Genomic DNA, 27,921 nt, shown 5'->3' on the forward strand with positions numbered 1-27,921 from the left:
TAAAATAAGTAGCCTATAATTATGTTAAAAGCTAGGTACAAGTCTGAGGTTTAAAGCAGGATTGATTTCATTGTACTCTTCTCCTGACCTGGATAACTGAATGCTCATACTAACCAGACTGAACTCAGGCTAAAGAAGTTTGAGGAAGGAAGCATATTTCTGTAGACATGATGGGAAAAGGTCATGGCCTTATTTAAGCCTATAGAAATGACTTCCTACTATTTATCATGTAAAAATAACAGCTGCCAGTTTTACTTAACCCATTGGCCAGTTCTGATGTTACAGCAGAAGTTAACAGCTTCAGACCGATTATTCCTTTTCAATGCTAGCTTCGTTTAGCCATTTTTGCAATTACTAACAGCCATGAACAAACTGACATCTGACCTATTTGGATTTAACATATGACTGATATGAGTTGAGGAGAGATTATAATCTATAATCCTCTCTCTCTCTCTCTCTCTCTCTCTCTCTCTCTCTCTCTCTCTCTCTGTGTGTGTGTGTGTGTGTGTGTGTGTGTGTGTGTGTGTGTGTGTGTGTGTGTGTGTGTGTGTGTGTGTGTGTGTGTGTGTGTGTGTGTGTGTGTGTGTGTGTGTGTGTGTGTGTGTGTGTGTGTGTGTGTGTGTGTGTGTGTGTGTGTGTGTGTGTGTGTTTGTTTTCAGGGGGTGGGGGTGCATCGTGAATGCTTGTGTATGACTGTTTTGTTTCATTGCTACAAGGGACAAATTCATAGAATGTCCAAAAATGTTCATTGTACACTCCACATATTGCCTGCTCTTTAAAGGTCATGCTGAATAAGAGAGATGTTTCTTACAATGCAAACCTTTGAAGGCCATATATTGCCCTCTGAGAAATATGACTATAGCATATTTTCTCTATTAAATATTTATTATTTTAAATAGGCTATTTGATTTTCATATTTATCAAATGTTGTGAGATGGCTGTAGAGAAAAAAAATCCTTCCTGTGCTGAACAAATTAGGTGGTCAAATATCTACAAACTCTCTATGAATGCTTAAAAATGTAAGTATAAATATATATTATATATAATTATTTTCTTTTTGTCTTGACGCCCTTTCCTCAGGAAGTCAAGGCGAAGTCTCCAGTGTGTGACTGCCTGTGCACGCGCGCTCGTGTTGAGCTCCTGTCCTGTCCTGTCCTGCTGTTATAGCGCAAAGTGCTTTAAAGAGAATGCACTAGTTGATGTATAATCTCGTGTATTCTCCTAGGATTACGATTTCATTGTGTTCAAATGGATTTGACCCGTTATTGCCGTGTCTCAGATACTAGATGACGTTCGACAATGAGCGCAGGTGAGTTTTTAACACGAAAATGTGGTAACGAAAACCAAATATGGTGATTTAGGAAACGAGCAATATGTGTCTGTGTGGAATTTAAATGTCTGTGAAATAGTATCAAGTTTTGTGTAGCTCACTTTTCGATATTTTAGTGCGCATTTTCTCATTGCATTATGAGTAATTTACAGTCTTAAGATCTTACTGGTTGGATATTTAATTGTTTGTAAATGTTCAGTTTGCTTCTCTAGTAGTAGGCTACGTGTATTGTGTATTCCAATTCAAAAGCCAAAAGTTCAAAAGCTGTTTTGAACATGACATATTTATATTTTTCTTAGAATGTTTTGGGCGATTTTGTACAAGTAAGTAATTACATGCGCAATAATATTTCCACTATAGTACACTGTGTTTGAAATATTGTTGTGAAAATTATATTTTTAAACATACTATTAGGCTTGGGCGGTATCCAAATTTTGATACCGTCAAACCTCCTCCCTATTTTACCTCGGTATACGGTATTACCGTGAATAATTAAAACATTATGATGTAAGGCTCAGACAGCGTCAACAAACTGTTGGCTTGGCCTATATATATATATATATAGGCCTATATTTTTATTTTATTTTTTACATTTGAGCCCCTGCCCCTGAGAAACTCTCTGCACGTTTTATGCATACCGTTATGAGACAATTGACTTTTTTTTTTGTGAGTCCCATGTCCACTTGATTTTTGTGGAGTTCATGCTTATTGCTTACATTGCCAGCTGTGTGACAAAAGGCTTCGGCAATATTACAGCATAGTCTGAGGGTGCGCTCGGTTTTTCATCCACGCAGCAGTGAGTGGATGGTGGTTTCGGATATGCGCCCTTAGGTTCAAGGTATTTCCATCTCTCGCGGTCATCTTTTTGTTGCACAATTTGCAAATTGCCTCGTCTGTATTTACCGTCAAAACCCAAAATACTTCCAAACTGCAGAAGTTGTGTTCTTTTTCGAGACCGAATAACTCGAATAAGTATTAGTATTAAATATTTAATAATTAATTGTTGATCAGCAATATGTAAGTTGATCTGTTTTTTTTTTTTGACGGTTTGACGGTATTGAAACTGATACCGTTGCTATTTTTAGATCCCACGGTATACCATTTTACCGTATTACCGCCCAAGCCTACATACTATAGCTAATTTAAATGGTTTATTTCATTCTTTGAGACCATGATTAATTGTCAAGATGGATTTTCTTAGTTTAACATCAAAAGTTTGGGTCTGTGACAGGTAAAAAAAAAAAAAAAAAAAAAAAAAATATATATATATATATATATATATATATATATATATATATATACTTAAAACATTTAAAAAAAACAACTGTGTGTGTATCATACAATATGATATAAGAATGTGAATTTCTGGATCCCTATTTTTTTTCATATTATTCTATATTTTGAGTCCATAGCTGCATTTGTAGAATTAAAAACGGATTTTTTCCTGGTCATTTTCTGCCAGGACATTTTTCCTAAATATTTTATGGTAATTTAAGGTAACCCTTAAAACAACCTAATGCAATGCATAATTCAAAAGTAAACCACCAGTAAAACATTTTTTTTTTTTTAACCTTGAAAATTCCTTTGTTTTTATACAGTGCATGTGCCTATAGACTTAATTTTAATGCATAAAGCAGAAGGAACTGCCCTGAACTGTTACAATGTTTACAATTTACTTTCCATTAATGTTTTAGTAAATATTCATATTTATGTATTACATATTGTGTTTTAGAGTTTCAAGAGCTCCCCCTGGACCCCAGAGGACACTTCCAGACTGAGCCTCTCTTCAAGATGCAATGTCAACTACCTATTCCTGAAGAGTACTGTGATAATCAAGAACCCGAACCAAAAACTGCATCCAAACCTAGAAAATATCTCCAGCATCATCTCAGCTCAAACTTCAATATGTACTTGCCACTCCACACCAACAAATGCCTAAGTCCTTCAAATTCAAGAGGGCGTATGATGGAAATGCATAGAACAGTAATACTGGAACAGGAGGGATCACAAGAGAGGAAGTCAATACGTATGGAAACGACAGTACAAACAGATGAGACAAAGCCGGATGTTATTCTGGAACAGGGGGATGAGTTAGGATGCGGCGATGAGTTAGCACAGGGAATAGATTTCGATTTGGTGGAGGGTTCACAAGAAAGTGAGACATTTAAGTCAGAGGATGAGGATGAGTCAATGGACCTTCTCTCTGATTCATGCAGTAAAAGAGAGGTGGGCGATAATGTAGTAGCAGAGCAGATACATGTAGAGGACAAAGGGAAGGTAGCATGGGGACTGACTAAGAATGGTGTGTCAACATCACATGAAAGTTCTAGTGATGTTCAAATGGCTTCTAATACAGTTTATGGATGTATAATACACAGAGACAGAATGCGGTATGACAAAAATTGCACCAGTAAAACTTTCATTGAAGAATTTTGCCCAGATGATATTATCCCAGGCAGAATGTTTTCAAGTGAAGAAGACATAGATGGGATGTTCCCTGATATTTGTGATGCAGGCGAGGCGTTAGCAGATAAAGATGGACTTTCTGAGTGTGATCTCTTTGAACAAACAGAACCTCTTCAAATAACAGATACAGAGGATGACAATGGAGATATTAGGATGCTCACCATTGAAGATGGGATTTGCTCTGATTTGTCTTCGACTTCCATTGAGGAGGAGGAGGATGAAATGCAGGTGGAAAAGGAAGAAAAAGGAAACAATTATTTGTCAGACAGAAGTGCTTCTCTGGACTCTCCAGACTATCCCTCATCAAACAATGGAATTGAAACTTTCCTTGAGACTTCGTCTTCTCCTCAGCCATTTATTGTTTTAGGCTCGGAGACTATCTCAGATGAAGATATAGCAGATGCAAATCACAACTATTGTAGCAAACTTGTTGCTGATCATGATGAAGCCCTGTGTTCCTCATTAAATTCTGTTGTCATCAGCGCCCTCTCGCTTGTTCATCAGCACCCTGAAACCCAAGGCCAAAGTTTACTACATAATCGAGGTGAAGAGAGTGCTGGAGAAGAAAAAGAAGGAGCTGCAAGTGACCACTTGAGTATATCTGAAGGAAAAGAACTCATAGTAGACCATGTGTATGAAGAGACAGAGCCAAAAGTCCAAGCCAAAGACTTCCTTCAGAACAGGAAGTACTTTATGACTCGCTCTATATCTGTGGAAACCCCCAGTAAGAGAGTTGACCTAATGACTAGCACTGCGCCAGGAAATGGGCGACTTTTGCTACACCCACGCTCTTTCTATACAGATCAGTGTTTCCTTGGAGATAGTAGGCCTGCATTAACGGGTTCATTAGGATGTCTTTCACAAGGCACCCACTCCTTAAACTTAGCTAAAGTTACAAGAGTTGATATTCCACCCCCTTTTGAACTGGCATCCATCACAAAGCGACCAATCAGAAAAAGTTCTCCATCTCTCCCAAACGAAATCTCTGCTTCATGCAAGAAGCCTGATTTCGGGTTTAAACGATACCTTCTGCCACTACGATTCCTTAGGAAATCAGATCGGAAAAGTGTGATGGATAATAGCTCAATCTCCTCCAGGTCCTCGTCCGAGTCAAGTCCACTAGCGTCATGCAAACGCTTGGATTTTATCAGGCATAACATGGGCAGCCTGGAGCTGCAGAGCACTCCAGATTGCACTTCACCTGTGTCCCCTTCTTTTCTCTTCCAAAAGAATAGACAAAAACAGGGACTAGACTTCACTCTTAATAATAACTTGACTTCTAGCACCATTTCTATTGAGCCAAGCTCCCTCTTTGAGCCCCTTCCACTTTCCAAACCTCGATCTTTTTCATCTCCCAATACTGACTCATCGGAATACGAGAACGTTCAAAACGCTGCTTCTCATTATGAGAATGTGCAGATTCGCCTCCTGAATCCCGTCATTCAGAGTCAACGAAATCAGAGTTCATCCCAGGATACTGATGGCTATGTGGATATGAGCAGTCTGCCAGGCTTCCAGAGCAAAAGTCAGTCATCTGAGCAAGAGACAGATAGGTACGACTGTTTATATATTAATATAGTGTTTAATCATATTTTATATTATTAATATGAAGCTATAATATGATTAATTTCAGTTGCAAAAGCTATATTTTTTGCAGTTTTGAGGAACTACACACCATAAACAGCATAATTTTTTATCTTCTTTTTTTATCTTGTTGGGATCATAAGCAATGCGTTATTTAACATATATAAAAGCTACGGCAAATTAACATAATATAATAATACAATGCAAATTTATTTTCTAAATTTACTATATAATTTCCAAACCCTCTTAATCTGTACGTATTTAACTGACCTGATTATATTACAAAGGATAATACAAAATCAGCTTCAGAAAAACGGGTACAACGGGACTAAAGGCTTTTTTTTTACTACTCAGATAGTGTGTGATTGCAGAAAAATATATATGTTTGTATTGAACATTTATGGAGCAACAGATTTTGTGTGAAAATAAATAATAAAAGTGGTTTACTTTGTTACACGGGGATACACGGGGTAAAAGGATCCCCAACATGGGGCAAAAGGTAGCATTGATACAAATACTTTAGCTAAAATAATACAGTATATTTTTAATAATGTTAAATAAATGTAAAATAACGGTAATACTTGTTCAAAATAATCACTTTACCAAAGTTTACACTATTATATGTTTTTTAATAAATAAAAATGATTAATTTAAAAAAATATATATACTGTCATTACAATATGTAATATAAAAATATATTCTAAAAATACATAAGATTTTTTTTTTCAAAAAGTAAAAATATTCTGAAAGCACTGAATGAGATAATTTTATATAAATTCACTGATGTAACAAAACATATTTTATTATATGAAATGATTAATATATATTTAAATGTGATGGTTTCACTAAATATGGTCATTATATCTTAGGTGGACACCCAACTTAATATATAATATTCGCCATCTGAATCTAACCATGTCAATTTAAAAAAATGGAAAAGTCAGTCAGATATTTATTATCATGTTAATGATTGTGCCTTTCGCCCAACAGTAGGGGCGCCTTATTGTTTAAATCTTGTTTTCTTGATTTACTGCGAGTAGTTTTACCATGTCTAAAATCTTAAAGCTACACTGTGTGATATTTTCCCCCATCTAGCGGTGAAAAGGTATATGACCATCCAGTGAATATTAGTTTCTATTCCTCTCAATTCTGATTTCGTTTTAACTCCTACGGTGGCCGATTTAGTCCAAGATTAACATGGCAATCCCCCTCTTCACATTCGACACGGTGCCATCGAGTGTTAAAACGTGAAAGGCGAAGCTTGAATTTATGGGTATGTCCCTCTTTGGTTAATGTACTTTCAAGATGGAGCAAAACATGGCGACCAGCACTCAAACCCCTCACCCGTATGTATTTTCAATGACATATTATAAACTTACGAGAATACTTTATACTTGAAAGAAGTAAATATAAATTAATGAGCACATATATTTTTGAAAGAACTAAGTGTTTTTAGCTAAGAATGAACTAAAAAAGTTACACAGTGTAGCTTTAAGCGTACCGCAGTGTGCAACAAGTGTCTCATAGTAGCCGTAGAGCGAATGCACACAACTGCAATACAACAACTTTCAACACACTCAAATACTGTATATCTAATATGATAAAACAGCGCTGTTACCCCACATATGCATGAGCAGAAGAAGCAAAAGCCGCCATCTGCGGTATAATAAAAGATCCGCGAAACCAAGGGATTATCAATTTACGCCTTTGAATAAGCGACCTCTAGCGGTGAAAAATGACATATTGTGGCTTTAATTACCTTGAACAAAACTGAAAATCTTTTTCTAAAACCTTTAAGCGATTGTCTTTTGCTACTTAAATCTACAACATTTAAAAACAAAACAAAACAAAAAACAGAATATTATATAAAATTAGCGCAAAATCATCTTTGCGCTGCTGCCTGCAATCGCATCAAGGATCAGCCACATTTCCACGTGCACCTTGAAAATCTGATGTTTTGGACAGTGATGTGGCAAGTTTTTGTGCCATCTAATGGTTTAGAGGAAAATAAAATTAAAGTTAAAATTAAAATAAAAAAAACTAATTAAGCAAATCTTTGGTTATTTTTTCAGGATTATTTATATTATCTAAGAATCATGACATCATGTGACAATCATTTGAAAAACTAAAATTTAGCTCCAGATCTCTAAGCAGTTCCAGAGAAGTAAATGCTCCAGAGGTCATTTGTGCGACAAGCATCTGATCTATGATTATGATATATTTTGTCTGTAAAGTTTTTTTGTCCAATAAAAAACAACAAATTGAAATATTGCATGATTACATAACTAAGTAGTTTAAAAAAAATGTAACTTTGTGAATGTGTGTCATAATTTTAGTTTTTCTGTTATTTAGCCTCTATACTTTCTGTTCTCCTAACGTGAGGCCAGATGGAACAGTGGGTGTGGCTGTGGGTGTGGCTTGTACACACGACAAAAAGACAAAGGCATCTGACAAACTGGTGAGCTTATTATGAGTGTTTCTACGTGTATTCTGTCCTCAGTGTGTGTGACTGTACACAAATCGACAGATAGCTAACAGGCTTCAAGAGAAAGTCAGAGGCTGAAGTAAAGTTCAATGCTCTTTACTGTTGTCGTAATTCTCATGAAGGAATCTTTGTAAAACTGAAATGATACAAAAAGATAGTACAATCACTGAATGCTATGAAAACACGTCATAAATTAACAGACATAAAATAATATACCTTTAAGCTACAAAGTTGTAACATATAACATTCAGCTGGTATGCTTATAGCTGTGAATAACATCTAAATATTACGTGCAGCTCAATAGCTAAACTATCAATATATGAAATGCTTTACAGTAGCAGTTTTCACATGTTAACAAATAAATATTCAAGTAACATCACAGAAAGTCTTACATGACGCATGTGAATCAATGTAATTAACTATAAATTCAAATATAACTTACAAGCGATGCTTTCCAAAGGCACAAACAGGATATGAGACAGGATAAGGTGACTAGAGCTGCAAGCTGACCGCATGGAATATAACTACTAATCTGTTTCCTGATACGACTGCACCATGTGATAAAATCAACCAATGAAAGCAATGTAAGAATTATATATGAACACAATGAATTACTCCTAGATGCCCACTAGGGGGAGAAAGTAACAAACTAAACGCAAAATATTCCTACAGAACATGACACTCCCCGTCTGGTATTGATTAAATACCACTATCTGGATAATCTTATTGAGTCTGAATAAAGGGGAACTAAATCAGTTTAATTCCTTAGCACTTGAGAAGGATTGTCTCAGAAACAGGTCTCAAGAAGGTCCTCGCTGACCCAGATCTTGTGACCTTGAGTTCGATCTTCCTGACCTTCTCATCTTCATCAGGGAATGTCCTTGTAACCAGAGCTATGGGCCATTCATTCCGCTTCTCCTGGTTATCCTTAAGCAGAACCAGGTCACCTTTCTCAATATTAGGTCGTACGTCCTGCCACTTGCTTCGGCTTTGCAGTGTAGGAAGGTACTCACGTCTCCATCTGCTCCAAAATGTGTTGGCCAGATGCTGCACCCTTCTCCACTGCTGGCGGTGAAGGTCTGTATTGTCAAAGATTCCCGGAGGAGGAGGGTAAGTAGACATCTTCTGAGTCAGAAGTGTAGCAGGGGTAAGGAGAAAGGGTGACTCCGGGTCTGAAGAAATAGGTGCGAGTGGCCTAGCATTAATAATTGCCGTGATCTCTGCCATTAAAGTAGACAACACCTCATGAGTGAGGCATGAAGGGTTGGTTTGCATAAGCATGGAGTTGAGTATCCGTCTGGCGAAACCAATCATTCGCTCCCAAGATCCTCCCATGTGGGAGGAATGTGGAGAGTTAAATATCCAAGAGCAACCCTCTTCACCCAAGTACCTCCTTACATTGGGCTCTTTGGGATCGGTAAGGAGTATGTGCAACTCCTTGCAGGCACCTGTAAAGTTGGTTCCACAGTCTGAACGGATTTGCTTAGCAGGCCCCCGCAGAGCAAAGAATCGGCGCAATGCATTGATGAAGCTTGACGTGTCCATCGCCTCTATCAGCTCTATGTGCACGGCCCGTGTGCTCATGCAGGTGAAAAGTACAGCCCACCTTTTGCTGTTAGCCTGTCCACCGCGGGTTCTTCTTGTGGTGACAGCCCATGGGCCGAAAACATCAAGCCCAACGTAAGTGAAGGGTGGCTCAGTACTCAGACGATCTGTGGGTAGATCTGCCATCTTTTGTTCAGCGCTTTTCCCCCGAAGCTTGTTACATGTAACACATTTGTGAATGATACTGCTGATACATTTCTTAGCTCCAATGATCCAGAATCCAGCTGCACGGACAGAGCCTTTTGTAAAAACACGACCTTGATGCTCAACTTTGTCATGGTAATGACGCACAAGCAATGTTGCAACATGGCTGCGACCTGGAATGATGAGAGGGAACTTTTCATTAGTATCGAGTTCCGCATGTTTGAGCCTGCCTCCTATTCTCAGGAGACCCTCTTCATCCACATAGGGGTTCAGCTTTCTCAATGAACTATCTTTTGAGATGTCTTTCCCAGCAACCAAGCAGGTGAACTCTTTGCTGTAAGTTTCTCTTTGCACACACTTGACAATAAGAGTTTCTGCCTTGGAAAGCTCTTCTGCCTTGTGAGGTTTTTCGCATCGATGCCAGCCACTACAGATGTCAACCTTGGTTTTTACTGCACTTCTTTGAGAATGACTGATGTGTGTCAGGAATGCTATAGCTCGAACTAGAGACTTCCAAGACGAGAACCGTTCAAACCGATGAGATCCCAGACTAAATGATGGAGTAGAGAGAGTGGTGGCATGAGAACGCACATCAACATCTGCATCCGGATCAATGAGTCCATATGACTCCTCTTCTGAAGTGGCTACTCCTTCAGGAAGGGACAAAAACGGAGGCCCTGTGAGCCAGGTTGTGCTAGCTAACTCTGCCGCAGGCAAAGAACGTGTAGCATGATCTGCCGGATTCTGCGTGGTACAGACGTAGTGCCACTGCTCAGGTTTGGTGGACTTCCTGATTCGCTGGACTCTGTTGGAAACGTATACATAAAACCGCCTGGTCTGATTGTATATGTACCCCAAGACAACCTTGCTGTCTGTGTCAAACCGCAATGCGTCTAACTTGATGTCCAACTCACTCTCTATCAACTCTGCCATTTCTACTGCCAATACCGCTGCTCCCAGTTCCAATCTTGGGATAGTGTGAGTAGATGAGGGCACCAGTTTTGCCTTTCCCAAAACAAATCCCACGTTACACTCTCCATCATCGTTGATCACCTTGAGGTAAGCTACAGCAGCAATGGCCTTCACTGAGGCATCTGAGAAGATGTGGAGCTCTTTCTTTTGAGTAGTGGTAAGGGTGGTAGGTGTGTAAGCTCTTGGAATTTTGAGCTCACTCAGGTCTTGCAACGAGTCTTTCCACATTCTCCATTCAGCTTGTTTCACGTGTGGAAGAGGCTTATCCCAGTCGAGGGCTTCAATGCTAGTGAGTTCTCGTAATAGGAACTTCCCTTGTATAATGACTGGCGCCACAAATCCGAGAGGGTCAAACAGACTGTTCACGGTGGCTAGAACACCTCTACGGGTAAAAGGCTTCTCGGTAGATGCTACTCTGAAGGTGAAAATGTCATGTTTAAGATCCCAGCTGAGCCCTAAGCTGCGTTGAATGAGGGCTGAATTATCATTGAAGTCCAGGTTCTGCAAACCCTTTGCATGGTCTTCTGGTGGAAAAGCATCCAAAACGTCAGAGTGGTTCGACGCTATCTTGTGGAGACGTAAGTTTGAGCTGGCAAGCATCTCCTGTGCCTTTTTCAGCATATCTATGGCTTCAACAGCTGATGGTAGAGACTTGAGGCCGTCGTCGACATAGAAGTCGCGCTCCACAAAGTGTTGGGCCTCTGAGCCATACTCCTTTGCTCCATGTTGTGCCGCGCGACGAAGACCATAGATAGCTACCGCTGGCGACGGGCTGTTGCCGAACACATGGACTTTCATCCTGTACTCAACAATCTCTTTGCCTGGTTCGTTGTCCCTGAACCAGAGGAACCGAAGGAAGTCTCGATGGTCTTCTCTGACAGTAAAACTGTAAAACATCTGCTCAATGTCTGCTACCACTGCTACTGACTCTCTGCGGAAGCGTAGTAAAACTCCAAGTAAGCTGTTATTCAGATCTGGGCCTTTAAGTAACACATCGTTGAGAGAAATCCCATGATGCTGAGCACTGGAATCAAACACGACTCGAATCTGATTCGGCTTCTGAGGGTGGTAGACACCGAATATGGGTAAGTACCACCGTTCCTCTCCCTCTTGCAGCGATGGAGCTAACTCTGCCTGGTCGTGATCGAAGATCTTCTGCATGAAGTTCACAAAGTGAGTTTTCATCTCAGGCTTTCTTTCAAATGTGCGACACAAAGCAGCAAGCCGATTAAGAGCTTGCTCTCGATTGTTTGGCAACTGTCGCCGTGGTGATCGAAATGGAAGAGGTGCCACCCAGCTGTTGGACTCATCCATAAACATTTCTTTGTCCATAAGCTCCAGGAAAAGCTCATCTTCGATGGAGAGACCCACTTTATCATCATCCTTGGTTCTCTCAAAGATCGCACTGCCAAAGCTGCAGTCATGGAGGACTGGGGTGTGGTGTGTAAGGCCGTGAAGAGATGTGCAGTATAGTCCTTCGTTGCCAAACCTCTCCTTGACTTGAATATAGTTGGGACATGGAGTAAGGAGAGATGGTCGTCCATTTTCAAGCACGTTAGTCCGAAAAGAATTCACAGACTCTGTCTTGTGAGCTGAGCCCAAGCAGACGTTACCTATAACAACCCAGCCAAGGTCTAGTCTTTGAGCATAGGGTGCTCTAGGTGGCCCATTGCGATGTTCTCTGACTTTGTGAACCTGGAGGATGTCGCGTCCCAGAAGAAGGAGTATCTGGGCCTCTAGATCTAGTTGTGGTATCTTGTGGGCTATGGACTTCAGGTGTGTGTAGTGCTGTGCAGCTGCTGGAGTTGGAATCTCTGTGCGGTCATTTGGCATGTGATTGCATTCAATGAGTGTAGGAAGCATTAAACTTGTCGTTTCATCCAGTGACTCCACCATGAACCCTGTGGCTCTTCTCCCACATGCTTCAGTGACCCCTGAACATGTGCGCAGAGTGTATGGTGAGTTCGACCCTTCAATTTTAAAGAGGTCAAAGAATTCTGACCTGGCCAGGGACCTGTTGCTCTGGTCATCCAGAATGACATACATTTTCACAGCTTTATCAGGGCGTGATTTAGGATAAACTTTCACTAGGCAAATCTTGGAACAGGATCTAGGTTCCTTACCCTCACCACAGACCTCTGTGCACCTAGAGGTGACTGCCAGCGAAAGGGTTTCTCTTTCACCCTCCCCGCCATGCTCTGAGGAGGGACCTCTCCTTTCCCATGGTGGGGGTCCAGGATGCAGTGCTGCAATATGGCTGTTGCTCTCACATTCTGTGCACTTCAACGCTACCTCACAGTCCTTTGCCAGGTGAATGGTAGAAGAGCAACATCTGAAACATATCCCATTTTCCTTAAGAAAAGCCTTGCGCTCTTCTAGTGACTTACTTCGAAAACCTCTACACTTTTTCAGAGGATGAGGCTTCTTGTGGATAGGGCATTGTTTGTCTATTTCTCCTCGTCTGCTGTTTGAACTGTCTGCCTGAGAAGCTGTTTGAAGCGATGCAATTCCAGTCTTGTGAGCAGAGACATAGCTTTTGCCATATACAGGTCTCTTTCCCCCTCGTTCAAGCTTTGATGGACCTGTAGCAAACCTGTGGGAACTATTCAATGGGGTTACAGTGGCTGTTGAGAGAGTGAAGCTTGGGTCATTTCTTCGGCGTGCTTCACTGCATATGAAGTCTGCAAAGTATGCAAATGGAGGAAAACATACGTTGTGTTGCTCCTTGTATTGTGAGCCTTGAGCTAACCACCTCTCTTGCAGACCAATAGGCAACTTCTCAACGATAGGGTTGACACCCCTGGCGGTGTCCAAGTATGAGAGCCCTGGCAGAAAACCCTCAGATTTTGCAGATGCTAACTCTCTTAGCAGGTCTCCCAACTCTCTGAGCTTTACAGGGTCCTTATGACTGATTTTAGGAAAGTTCTCTATCCTCTCAAAGAGCGCTCTTTCAATAACCTCAGGGGAGCCGTAGCACTCCTCTAGGCGATCCCAAGCCATTCTTAAACCTATATCAGGTCTGGCAACATGCACAGAACGTATCCGTATGATGTGCTCTGAAGACTGATTTCCCAACCATTTTGTTAAGAGGTCAAGCTCCTCACCTGCACTTAAGTTCAGTCCTACAATAGCGTTGCAGAATGAAGACTTCCATGCCCAGTAATTTTCTGGACGATCATTAAATTTGATCAGGCCAGAATTCACAAGCTCTCGACGTACCAAGTACCTTGCAATATCGCTCATACCTGCCCTGTCGTCCACATACCCTTTATGTGGCTGTACTGAGGCTCTACTGACAGAGCAAGGGTGAGGATGAGTAGAGAGGAGGTGATCAAAGGAGTAGTTATGAATTGCTGGTGTAGGCCTTTCGGGCTGCTGCGCTTTATGGCTGTCATCCCTTGTGGTGAGTTGATAAACCAAAGACGTTGCTTTTCCTGGCTGTTGTGCTGCAGCCTGGATTGCACCCTCATTCTTGGGTACGAAGTGAGAAGCACTGCTGGGACCAGGGAAATGCTCCTTTCTGTCTGATTGGACATCGGGTTTGATGAACGGCAACCGTGATGGCGTGTATGGTTCAAGTACTGGGGGGTTTTCCTCATTAAGACGTAGTTCGGAGTGATGTTCGACGTATTCACGGGTGCGCTGAATGGCGACTTGAACTGAATCGTGGAGACTCTTACTGCCCTGTGAACTTTCGTTCTCTACTGCTGCCTCAAGAACTTCAGCTTCAGCCAAGGCTACTGCAATCTCCCTCTCATGCTCCAAAGCTGATAACTCGGCGGCTATACATGCCTCCTTGACCTTCAAATCAGCTGCTAGATGTGCCTCTTTTATCTTCAGTTCAGCTTCTCTCTGAACGAACGTGGCGCGTGCACGTGCAGCTTCAACTTTAGCACGGGCCTTAGCAGCGGCCCTGCTAGCTGAGGATACTTTAGATGTGCTTGATGAGATGGAACGTTGTGATCTTGCTTCATGTGCTGTCTCTTGCTCTTTAGCACCACCGTCAGTGATGGACGCTTTTCCCAATCCTGCTTCACTGGTTTGCGACATTATGGTTAACGATCCTCAAAGATGTATTAGAAGGGATATATAAAGAAGCCTTAGTATGCTTGAGATAATGTACTGGCTCAGTTCCTACTCTTCTCGTTGTTGTTTTGCCCGCTGTGAAGTCGCTTTTTTACTATTCTGTCCTCAGTGTGTGTGACTGTACACAAATCGACAGATAGCTAACAGGCTTCAAGAGAAAGTCAGAGGCTGAAGTAAAGTTCAATGCTCTTTACTGTTGTCGTAATTCTCATGAAGGAATCTTTGTAAAACTGAAATGATACAAAAAGATAGTACAATCACTGAATGCTATGAAAACACGTCATAAATTAACAGACATAAAATAATATACCTTTAAGCTACAAAGTTGTAACATATAACATTCAGCTGGTATGCTTATAGCTGTGAATAACATCTAAATATTACGTGCAGCTCAATAGCTAAACTATCAATATATGAAATGCTTTACAGTAGCAGTTTTCACATGTTAACAAATAAATATTCAAGTAACATCACAGAAAGTCTTACATGACGCATGTGAATCAATGTAATTAACTATAAATTCAAATATAACTTACAAGCGATGCTTTCCAAAGGCACAAACAGGATATGAGACAGGATAAGGTGACTAGAGCTGCAAGCTGACCGCATGGAATATAACTACTAATCTGTTTCCTGATACGACTGCACCATGTGATAAAATCAACCAATGAAAGCAATGTAAGAATTATATATGAACACAATGAATTACTCCTAGATGCCCACTAGGGGGAGAAAGTAACAAACTAAACGCAAAATATTCCTACAGAACATGACAACGTGAATTTCATTCGTTTCAGTTTATTGTATCTCTGCTGTCGTTTGATTTCAGAATGTCAACTGCTCCAGGGCTTTTTATTGTGCCAAAGAGCTTCTGGATAGTGAGGCCCAGTAAGTCATGGAAACAACAAGTGTATGAATACAGTGGCACAAAGGATTTTTATCATTGAAAAAACATTTAGAAATTTGTGTTTGAATTAAATCTGAATTTGTCTGAATATTATCAACATAGTCTTTTTTTCTTAATTTTAAGGCATGTTAAGACTTTACAGCTTCTCTGTGAGGTGAGTCATTCATATATACATTAGTGACGTGGAATGTTTGCCTGTGGTTTTCATTAGGAAATATATTGATGTGATTATTAAAAATAGTGATAGAGTGTATATTCAAAATAATGAAATGCACTACCTTTTATTTTCTCTTACTATCACACAATAGTCAGTTGAAGCCGATGAGAGGTTGATGAAAGTGTGGACAGAGGTACCTGATATTTGTACTCTCCACCAAAATATCCACACGCTCCTGGAGAGCCGCTTAAAAGAATGGTAAGACGCTCTCACCAGCGGACATGCAAGTGCGACCTTCGACTGTTTATCATCCCCAAACTATGTCAATATGCCATCATTTCATGTTTTCTACATTTCACACCACTCACCAGGGATCAGAATGAAAGTATTGCTGAAATCATCCTGACAAAGAAGACAGATTTTTCCATTTTCTCTTCCTTCATCAGTCATTATGATGAAAAATTGAATTATCTGGAGCACATACAAAGCACAGTAAGCTATATATTAAGTTTGTTTTTCAATGATTGACAACTCTATCAAATTGTTGCTTGTTATTAGGCATATCCATCAACTGGTCAGTAGTTTGAATCACAGTGCTGTGTAATTCGTACTCTGTGATTGCATGTAAATAGTTTATTTTTGGTGTGTTCAGTTTCTCAGATGGCATGTATCTGCATATGTACAGTATATGTGCTTTATATCAGCTACTAGATCCCGGGACCCTGAAAAAGCAGTTGCTGCAGGTCATTGTGCGCATCCTACAGTACCGTATGCTGCTGACAGGTGACGTCTAAATATATTTTTCTTTAATAAACATCCTTAATGTTTTTTTACTAAAAATTTGTTAAAGTTTTTTGCTTATTGCTTTATATTTGCTTTATAATAGACTACCTGAATAACCTCTCACCAGACTCCAGAGAGTTTGAAAATACACAAGGTAATGTGCATCATTGCTCAGGATGATATTTAGTGTCCTAATTTGGTTTTCATCAATTAAAAAAAAAATCATGTTTGATTCTTATCTTGGCATGTTTGCAATGACAATGGAAACCTTTGGTCTTATCTCTTAGTGTGTATAATTGATTTACTTAAGTAACGAAAAATCTCAGATCTTCAAGATCTTCCAAAGATAAATGACCTTTGACCCCATCGTGCATTTTCATTCATCTATTTAAACAAGCCTTTCTGCATTATTTATAAATGAGGATCATTTATTTATGAGGTGCTGCTATAAGAGGGTATCTTTTGGTTCAGCAGTGTGACGTACTATGAATACAGTATATTATATTTATTGCAAAAAAATAAATATATATATATATATATATATATATATATATATATATATATATATATATATATATATGCTGTATATTTACAATAAATGTAAATGCAGTTTTAAGAACATATTGAATAATTATTGAATAAAGGTAACTAAAATATATTCAATGTATCAAAATCTGTTTTCAATAAATATCATACATGCCATCCATAAATTATATATATACGGTATGACATACAGTATATGTATTTATAGATATATATATATATATATATATATATATATACAGTATATACATACAAATATTACTTAACTATATATATATATATAGATATATAGTGTGTGTGTATTATTTGTTAATATAATATAATATAATAATATACAATATTTTTATACTTTGAAAATGTCTATGTACTCAAATATTAAATCTGTCCCTCTCTAACTATTACTCTTTTTTCCCCGAAGATGCTTTGGTTGTGGTCTCAGATGTTGCTTATCATGCCAATGACAGCCTTAAAAATGGAGTGAGTATGTGTGTGTTGGCCTAATGTGCTTGCAGAGAGTCTAGATAAGGTTATATTTGCGTGACACCAAGGCCATATGTGTATATGACTTGACTGTGACATGCAAGGGAATTTACTTTTTTTCTCTCTCTCTGTCAGGCGGATCTCCTGCGTTTGGTCCACATTGAACACAGCGTTCTGGGTCTTACTGATCTCCTACAGCCTGGGAGAGTGAGAAATTCAGTGATTTGCTTATTCTATCAAATTTAGTTGGTGTATTCAATTGTTTCAGATTTTCTTTTCTTTTTTATTGAATTCAGTAATGGTTGAGGTAAAGGTTTTCTATCTGTATCTTTAGGTGTTTGTGAAAGAGGGCACCCTGATGAAGGTCAGCAGAAAGTGCAAGCAGCCACGTCACCTTTTCTTGGTATGTGATTTGATTTTACCCACAATGTTTTGCAACTACAACTGAAAATCTGCTCTGTCATTCGGTTTTATACACTTTTATTTGCTGAGATGAGATTGTGAGTGTTGAGCACACAAGACACATGGTTGCTTTCTTTCTACATAGTCTCTAGTGTCTCTGCTTTGTTTTTGAGAGCTATTTTACTTGTTTTTAGAGTTTCCTGGCAGGATGTTGTTCTGTGTGTGTTTATGTCTACATGTGCTATTGTTTTTGCCATGCTGCTCTCACCCCAGAATAAGTCTGTGGGAACGGGGACAGAGTTAAGATAACAGAACAGAGGGTGACAGGATGGACGTGAGATGGGCTGTCAGAAATACCGTAGACTTTTAACCAGACGGACAGTTGTGCGGTGAGACGGGCCCTCATGTTTTATTGCTTGATGTAGGAGACTGTCTGTGGCATTTCGTAGTTCCGTATGCTATGCACCATTGATTAACATTTCAGAAGACAAAATTATGCTGCCTTATCAGACAAGATGATGGTAAGAATATTTGGACAACATCCTGTCTACAAAGATGAATTTTGGTTGAGTTTAGCAGTATAGTTGTTTTCTTCACTGCCTATGATTGGCATTTGTTGATGACCAATGGTTTCATTTCACAGAGAAATGCATCCAATATTGTAGTTAGTGAATATTCACTTTGTTAAATCACAACTTGAATGCACGTTTGGGTTTGTTCTAGATCATTATGTTATCATACTTTGGAAGCTGGTCTGAAACCAGCTGCCTTAAACGGATAGTTTACCCAAAAATGAAAATTACCCCATGATTTACTCACCCTCAAGCCATCCGAGGTGTATATGACATTCTTCTTTCAAATGAATACATTCAGTTTTATTGAAAAATGTCCTGGCTCTTCCAAGCTTTATAATGGCAGTGAATGGCAGCCCAAAATTTGAATTCCAAAAAAGTGTATCCATCCATTATAAAAAGTAATCCACACGGCTCCAGGGGGTAAATAAAGGCCTTCTGAAACAAATCGGTGGGTTTGTGTAAGAAAAATATCATATGGGTTATGGGTTAACTATCCCTTTAAAGGGTTAGTTTCTTTCTTCTGATGAACACAAAAGAAGATATTTCAAAGAATGTTGGTCCTTTTTTTCTACTGTGTAAGTCAATGGCTTACACAGTAGAAAAACTCTTACAGGTTTGGAACAACATGAGGGTGATTAAGTGATGCCAGTAAGATTTTCATTTTTAGGTTAGCTAACACATATTTGGGTTAGCCTTTAATACTAACACAGTTCTTGTAGTCTTTTGCTGTCTATGGTAGTCCCTGACAGAGCAGTGATGCAGCAAAGCAACTCAGTGATGAGTCAAAACCGTCCTCATAGTGCTCCCTTGTGGTAAACTTTGTTACTACGACCAACTCTAATGAACTGTTGTGTAATGCAAACAACAAAATGAAAATGATCAAGTAATTATTTGTGCTTGTGTGTTACATGTTTGCTGTGAATGTTATGTATTTCTAAGCCTTAACATTTTACATTTTCAGATGAATGACATAATGCTTTACACATATCCTCAGCAAGATGGCAAATACAGACTCATCAACAGATTACCATTGGCAGGGATGGAGGTAGGACTGACTCATTAATAAAACCTTTAGTGTTTTTTCATACATAATGGTTCTTGGAGAACTAAATTGAATGAAGCTGAAATAAACTTACATATAAATATGATATGAAAAACTTTCAAAATGTATGAAAAATGGATTTGTCGTCTTGGCCACTAACTGAAACAAAAAAAAAGTACTAAAATTACTAAAGTCAAACTGAAATGTAAATAAATTAAAGCTAAATAAAAGCTAAAGCTAAATTACAAAAACATATAGCAAATACTAAAATAGCATACTAAAATAACACTGGTTATATGTATGTAAAGCAATATTTAAATAGCACCGTAGCATTATCTATATATTTTTATTATATAATTGTATGAATAGTAGAAGAATATGATATAAAGTAATAAGAAAAAATGCTTAAAAGAAAATAAGATGAGAATACACAACTAAAAGAATTGGGAAAAATACATAAAACAAAAGAGAATAAACTTATAAGAAAATAAAATGCCTAATATGTGGCAGATCATTCTAATTTGCAATTATTATACATTTTAAAAATGCCCATATATATTTATTTGTTTATTTATTGTGTTTATATCATCTCTCATTGTCTTTTTCTTTTTATGGAATCTTAATTACTGGTCCATAAATAATCTGAATCAGTGAATTATAATTATTAAATCTTCTCCCTCTTCTTGTCTTTCAGGTCAATAAGCCATCCATTGAGAACTCTCAGAGTGCACTGAAGATAGAAGTGAAAGATTTAAGTATCACTTTGTCTGCCAGGCAAGTGACATACACACACTCACTCCCAAGCATTTATATTTATGTGTTTAGCATTACTGATGCATGTGTTCTCGTGTGCAGTTCCTGTATTGAACGGGACAGCTGGTTTGTTACACTGAATCGGACATTGGTGGATCTTGGCCCAGTATCAGGAGACCCAGTGGACTGTTTTGAGGTGAGGAAGCTTTATAGACAGTGCCAACATGACACTTGAAAGAGTTGACATTTTGTTTCTTGTTTGGAATGTGTCTTGTGTTTTAGATAGTGGAGGGCCCAGAGATGTGTCTCGGTGAGAACGCTCCTCCCATGTTGTCTGTTTCCCAGGTGACCGTTTGCATGAACTGTCCCTCACATTTCAGCCTCACAAACAGACGACATCACTGCCATGCCTGTGGCAAGGTACAAATGCATACAGAGAGAAATAGGGGTGAATTCAGCGTGATTGGGACACTTTTTCCAAGTCATCTCAATTACAAAAAGTGACACAATCACCCTTAATACACCCTACATATAGGTTAACCTTTTTTTTGATTGTCCACTTTAGACATTCTAATAACTGTAAGTAACATTTCAACTACATGTCAACTAACTCTAATTAGAGTAGTAGTAGATTGTAGTGGACTGTTAGGTTAGGGTCCTTGTAAGTAGAATAAGTTTATGCTTAGATTCAAAGTTACTAATAGTTAGGTCTGTTGGGGAGCATCAAAATAAAGTGTTAGTAGATATTAAGCAGAAAGTCTATTAATAATAATGAGAGTTAGTTGACATGTTGTTGCAAGGTTACTTACAGTTAGTAGAATGTCTAGAGTGTACCATTGAAATAAAGTGTTACCTATACTTATACAGAGTACCACTTACAAGCTCTGTTAATTCTTGTTTTCCTACCTTATCTTGTAGGTTGTTTGCAGAGATTGTTGCAGGAACAAATTCCCCCTCAAATACATGAAGAACAGACGTGCCAAAGTGTGTGATCATTGTTACAATGAACTGCGTAAAAATGGTACAACCGCAATATCATTGATTCATTTCAAACAGTTGTATTAATTAAACCTAGTTTTGCTTGTCTCTCATATACGTGTCTGCATCTGTTTGAGAGATGTTGCAACGATAACGGACAGCTCCAGTCGACCGCTCTCTGCTGTCTTCCAAAACATTCATCCATCAAGTCTGTGGAAGAGCCGCAAAGGCCAGTTGTCTTTCAACCAGGTATTTCCTAACCTTTAAATAATAACTAAATATTTGTTTTTGCGCCCTAAATAGATGCTATTTTTTACTCTGATCTAACGTAATAAATCTAAATTGTTCGATTACAACAGATTTTTTCCACATATTCTGTATAAATGGCATGGTTATGTTGTTATGTTGGTCCCTTTAGTAAGAAAGTGTCTGCTAAGAACATATTTAATACAGTGCATCATTAAAGGGGATTTGCACTTGTGACCATTTTCCTTACGTGTCTTGAAGGTAAATGGTTAAATATACCTATTTCACCCCAAAATCAAAGACAAAACAAATAAGTGGGTTTACACCAAGCAGGCATAACATTAAGACCTAATATTGTGTTGGTCCCCTTTTGAAAGGGTGCACATGGTCTGCAACAATGCTTAGGTAGGTGGTACGTGTCAAAGTAACACCCACATGCATGGCAGGATATTTGGGCAATATTCCAACAGAATATTGCCCATAGCATCACAATGCTGACGCCGGCTTGCCTTCTTCCCACAAACACCCGACCATTTGCGTGATGTTAAAGAAAACATGATTAATCAGACCAGGCCTTCTTCCTTCTTCCATTGCTCTGTGGTCCTGTTCTGATGCTCACGTGCCCACTGTTGGCACTTTCGACAGTGGACAGTGGTCAGCATGGGCATACTGACTCATCTCCGGCTATGCAGCCCCATACGTAACAAACAGCAATGTGCTGTGTACCTTTCTATCAGAACCAGCATTAACTTCTTGAGCAGTTTGAGCTACAGTAGCTCGTCTGTTTGATCAGACCACACAGGGCAGCCTTCGCTCTCCACGTGCATCAATGAACCTTGGCTGCCTATGACCCTGTGACCGGTTCACCGCTGTTCCTTCCTTGGACCATTTTTGATACTGACCGCTGCAGACCGGGGACACCCCACAAGAGCTGCAGTTTTGGAGATGCTCTTACCCAGTCGTCTAGCCATTACAATTTGGCCCTTGCAAACTCGCTCCATTTTTCCTGCTTCTAACACATCAACTTTGAGAACAAAATATTAATTTGCTGCCTAATGTATCCCTCCCACTAACAGGTGTTGGGATAAAGAGATAATCAATGTTATTCACTTCACCTGTCAGTGGTCATAATGTTATGCCTGATCGGTATATATATATATATATATATATAAAACTGAAAAAATGAATCGCATGCATAAAGCACCAATTTTGACGGCACTATTAATCATATTTTTTATATTGTTATATCAATGTTTTCTTTATTTTTGGATTATTTTCCTATGGGGTGAAATATGAAACTTTAATATATTGTCTTGTGTTGTTGCCAAGGTGACAGGGTCTGAGGGCATGATGAGTGGAACGCTACAGAGGTGCAAGAACAGCAAGAGGAGTTGGAGAAGCCTATGGTTCCTCCTAAAAGATAGAGTTCTCTACACATATCCACAGCCCGAGGTAATGCACACAGTCACAATTTGCACAAATAAACTTGCAACATGCAGTTTCTGATCTCTCCCTGTGTCTGTGTTTTTTTCTCTTACATAAGGAGAGGGTCGCATGTGAGACGCTTCCTCTGCTGGGTTTCTCTGTGAGGCCAGAGGCGGAAGGAGAAAGCAGCATGTTTCAGCTGTACCACAAAAGCACTCTCTTCTATACTTTCAGAGCCCAGGACAGTCACACTGCGCAGAGGTTAAACACATAAACATTACTTTCACAGTTCATTTATATACCAATTTATACGATTAAAAATATATAAATGTTAGTGCTGTCAATCAATTAAAAAAAATACTAATTTATGACACATTTTTCTGTAATTAATCACACCTAACATTAAAGTTTTTAATATATTTTTATATTGTAATAATTTCACATTTAATCTCCAAATTAATGTAGAAACAACATAAAGACAGTAGCCTATGTTTTAAATATATGTTTAATGGCATCTTTTTATGAAAGAAGGCCAGTATCACCTATACAAATAGTGCTGCTGATATGAGATTTATTTCCTCAATTTTAGGCATTATTTTTGGCATGCAGCATTGCAGTATAATTGAAAGTTATTAATGTTAACATTTATTAGGCTTCAAAAATATAACAATTGTAGTTTAAATTAAACAAGTTAAAACAATCTTTGCATAAACCCGTTATAATAAATGTCACATTTACCTTAGCCCTTCAATATCAGATTTTTTTTATTTACCCATGTAATCTTATAAACATTGCTCTAAGAGTAAGAGTAGGTAGGTCTAACAAGTAGGCTATATACAGAAATTATATAAATAAATAAAAACATCAAACACTTCACAGTCTTCTCTGCATAAATGATAAATTAAATATAGATTAATTCTTATTAAAGCTACAAAGGTTATTCAGTCAAGAGCAGTGAGTCATTTTCTTTGATTATCCTTAATGACAAACAGCAGCAGGTTTATTTGGCTGCTGTAACTTTAAAGGGTTAGTTCACCCAAAAATGAAATTTATGTCATTAATGACTCACCCTAATGTCGTTCCACACCCGTAAGACCTCCGTTCATCTTCAGAACGTATGCAAGTGTATGCACACTATACACTCCATGTCCAGAAAGGGAATAAAAATATCATCAAAGTAGTCCATATGTGACATCAGTTAGTTCATTAGGATCTCTTGAAGCATCAAAAATACATTTTGGTCCAAAAATCACAAAAACTACGACTGTATTCAGCACTGTCTTCTCTTCCTGGTTTGTTTTCAATTCTCAAATAAAGATTCAAATGGTCATGAATCAGCGTATTGATTCATGATTCAGATCGCCAGTGTCACATGATTTCAGCAGTTTGGCAGTTAGACACGCAGTACGAATCATGAATCAATAAAGTTTGAATCTTTATTTGAGGATTGAAAACAAACCAGGAAGGGGAGAAAAGGCTAAATAAAGTAATAGTTTTTGTGATATTTGGACCAAAATGTTTTTTCGATGCTTCAAGAGATTCTAATGAACTAACTGATGTCACATGTGGACTACTTTGATGATGTTTTTATTCCCTTTCTGGAAATGGAGGGTATAGTGTGCATACACTTGCATACGCTCTCAGACTAAATATAAAATATCTTAAACTGTGTTTAGAAGATGAACGGAGGTCTTATGGGTGTGAAACAACATTAGGGTGAGTCATTAATGACATCAATTTTATTTTTGGGTGAACTAACCCTTTAAGCCCCGCAGCACATGACATGCATCCCATTTTCTCAAAGGTTTTTTTTACATTCATTTAGGCCTCATTTAACTCATAACTCAAAGGGCATTTTGGCATCTCTTATGTGTCATATCGTGCTTGAATGGTTTAAAAACTTTCGCATGAATAATAGTATGATATAAAATGTAACGCTAAAATGTAAGGCTAGCTTAAAAAAGGGATGCTGAATTAATTGTGTTAAAAATTCACGCATAAATAATAATAAAAAAATAACACATGCTTTAATGTGTTTTGACCCAATAAATATATAAAACATAAAAAAATTATAGGATAGCTCAAAAGGTATTATGTTTATATATGTACCAAAATGCTTGGGTTCATTTTTTATTTGAAAGAAATTAATATTTCAGCAACAATGCATTAAATTGATCAAAAATGGCACTAAAGATATTTATATTGTTACAAAAGAATTATATTTTAAAGAAATGCTGTTCTTTAAAAATCTATATTAAGAAATAATAATAAAAAAGGTTTCTTGAGCAGCAAATCAGCATATTAAAATGATTTCTGAAGGATCATGTGACACTGAAGACTGAAGTAATGATGAAAATTCAGCTTTGTCATTAAAGGAATAAATTACATTTTAAAATATATCCAAATAGAAACATTGTAATAATATTTCACTGTATATGAAATCAAATGAGCATAAGAGACTTCTTTCCAAAACATACAAATAATATAAATTAAAATCTATTCTGTTCTAGGTGGGTCAACGCTATGGAAGAAGCTACGGTCCTGTAGCAGCCGTCCTCGTTGTGTCAGTCTTCTCATATCTGCAATTAAATCTGCTATTGATCATTCGAGAGCAATGAATTTACACGTCATACTCAAAAAATCACTAACCAATGTGACTGGGAACGCAATCAGCCATCCCTACGCTAACGTGACGCAACAGATATATTTTTGGAATGCCAAGGGAACAAAATGCTCACACTCAGACATTTATTTTGTGCCAAATCCTTCTTCCAAAGACCTCGTTGAGCTGTGGACACACTTTAAAAGGCACACTGTAGCACTTCCATCTGTCGTCTAGATGAGAACATTTTAAAACCACTGAGATGTTGCTTAATTTAACCAAGTTTCATTATACAATGTAATATATTATGCAATATCCCAGATCACTAAAATATATAAGGACTTTTTCTATAGATGGAAACTGGTGTTTAAACAGTGCCATTTGCATGCTGTCATTTAATGTCTAGATTATATTTACTTGTATAATCTGCTGTCAGTCATTTGGACAATGGCATCTACGGAGAACCAGGGGGAGTAACTTTGAACTGATAGATAGTATCTAGCAACAGAGCTGGTATTCTCGTTGCACTTGATGATGATGATGATGATGATGATGATGATGATGATGATGATGATGATGATGATGATGATGATGATGATGATGATGATGCAATGTTTAATTTACTTGCCTTTTGTCCAGTCTGCCATTCACTTGCAATGTCATCATAAAAATGAGGGCTTAAATTATATTTATGAGGAATGTATAAGTCATTTGTCAGATGGATTACCTGTTATATTATCATTTGAATAAACATTATTTGAGTGCAGTCTATTATGTTCACATTAAGTTCTCGAACACCACCACTTCCCTTTTTTACTTCTTTTGTGTTTGAAAATGTGCTTATTTGATGCGGTTATGGATATACCTATAACTTCTAGGATTGACCAATCCTGAAATCAAACCGTTAACAATATGGTAGACATTGCTCTAGCTCTATGATTTCCTAAATAGTTCAGTTTAATTCATTTCTGTTTTATTCAAATGTATTTGTGTAGTGCCTCCACAATGCAAATCATTCCAGTTCAGATTTAGGTAGAGGAACTTTAGGAGGATCCAAGAAAATGTTAACTTTTATTAGGACTCCTCAGTGTTTTTAAGTTTTATTTTCAACGACAGCCAGGTTAAGTCTACAGAGAGTGAATTTTAGAGATGTGATTCTGTGATTAAGTATCTTCAACTCAGTAATTAAAGAGTGTATTACAGATTGAAACGGTGTGTGTATGTGTGAGAGATATGAAGAAAAAGGAAGGGGGGGACGTTGCCCTGCTTCCACGTCCCCAGGAGACAATGTGACCCAGAACAGAGTGAGAGAGCAAGGATGAGAGGAGTTTGTTTTCTGGAGTACCTGAAAGTTACGGACACCTTGTCCCAAATAAGAGACACATTCATCATTTTACCTCCCTGTATCCTTTTCTATTTTCTTTTTTTCCCAAGTCACACTGATCTCAAGCTATTCATTGTCCATTCTGCCTCATATGCTCCCTTTTCTTCCTTTCTGAAAGCACCAAAACCCATTGCAAAAATTATTGTAATGGTTGTAACCAAGTGCATTTCTAACAATACATGATATAGGCCTACACGTGCAAAATCTTCCATCAATTAAACATTGTTCCTATGCTTGTTAGATTCCATGCATCTACATAATCAAAAATTCTAAAAGAGAGTGTAAAAATCTCCTTAATATCTCATAAAATGTGTCAAGCAATTGGCAAGGTTTTTTAATTGCTTTGTGTAACGGAGGCCAGCTAGTTGCTGTGTGCGTAAACCTCACTCCTCTGATCTCAAGAGATGATCTAGCAACTGACGCTACGTGTTTCAGCCTTTAGCCTCCTTGTTAGAGCATCCGAAATCTCATTCATCCTGATTTCATCAGGTTTAGATGAAAGAAAGAGCATCACAGGGTGCTCACTGCAGAGTCAAGCTTCCTCTCTCTGGACGTCATGGGTTGTGCTTTATCTAGTCCAGCTCCACCTCCACCTAGTTAGGCCATAGTAAGACACTGATTAGCTGGTTCAGGTGTGTTTATTTGGAGCTAAACTCTGCAGGACAGTGGCCCTCCATGACTGAGTTTGGAGTCCCCTGCTCTAGAGCATCGGCAGTGGGTTATGCCAGAAAAAGTCATTTGCATCATTAATTTCCTATTTTGCAGTTTCTTCATTAAAGAAGACAAATTATTCTCTTTCAGGGTTGTGCAAGACTGACCAAGGTTTGTATTATCATTTTTACCACAGGTTCTAAAACAGGTGTCAAGTCAAAATAATTGTATTTATTTTTTTATGAGATATGTTATACACCGAGAACTTATTGAATGTCAAAAGTAGGCTTTCCATAATGGAATGAATCTGCAGTTAGGTGC

The 27,921-nt window shown here is 38.2% G+C and overlaps 1 protein-coding gene across 1 annotated transcript; it reads left to right on the plus strand.

Annotated features, from left to right (window-relative positions):
- The first annotated feature begins 1,121 nt into the window (after nt 1–1,121).
- Nucleotides 1,122–26,311, plus strand: LOC137094409 (FYVE, RhoGEF and PH domain-containing protein 5). The gene is made up of 21 exons (XM_067460066.1): nt 1,122–1,309; nt 3,063–5,349; nt 7,733–7,838; nt 15,502–15,560; nt 15,703–15,733; nt 15,888–15,994; nt 16,108–16,228; nt 16,441–16,519; nt 16,623–16,673; nt 17,481–17,539; nt 17,678–17,749; nt 17,877–17,945; nt 19,481–19,564; nt 20,256–20,335; nt 20,417–20,510; nt 20,597–20,734; nt 21,233–21,335; nt 21,432–21,541; nt 22,868–22,990; nt 23,082–23,224; nt 25,474–26,311. Exons 1-21 carry the CDS (start codon nt 1,300–1,302, stop codon nt 25,508–25,510), a joined length of 3,963 nt encoding a protein of 1,320 aa, XP_067316167.1. The 5' UTR covers nt 1,122–1,299; the 3' UTR covers nt 25,511–26,311.
- Nucleotides 26,312–27,921: the final 1,610 nt, after the last annotated feature.

This window comes from Pseudorasbora parva, chromosome 12, assembly GCF_024679245.1.
Source record: "Pseudorasbora parva isolate DD20220531a chromosome 12, ASM2467924v1, whole genome shotgun sequence".
Lineage (NCBI taxonomy): Eukaryota > Metazoa > Chordata > Actinopteri > Cypriniformes > Gobionidae > Pseudorasbora > Pseudorasbora parva.

What these genes read in the sequence shown, in the direction of transcription:
- LOC137094409 (XM_067460066.1), top strand. An exon ending in ATCTCCTACAGCCTGGGAGA is followed by an intron (nt 17,750 to 17,876) that starts GTGAGAAATTCA and finishes CTGTATCTTTAG; the next exon opens with GTGTTTGTGAAAGAGGGCAC. An exon ending in ACTGCCATGCCTGTGGCAAG is followed by an intron (nt 20,735 to 21,232) that starts GTACAAATGCAT and finishes CTTATCTTGTAG; the next exon opens with GTTGTTTGCAGAGATTGTTG.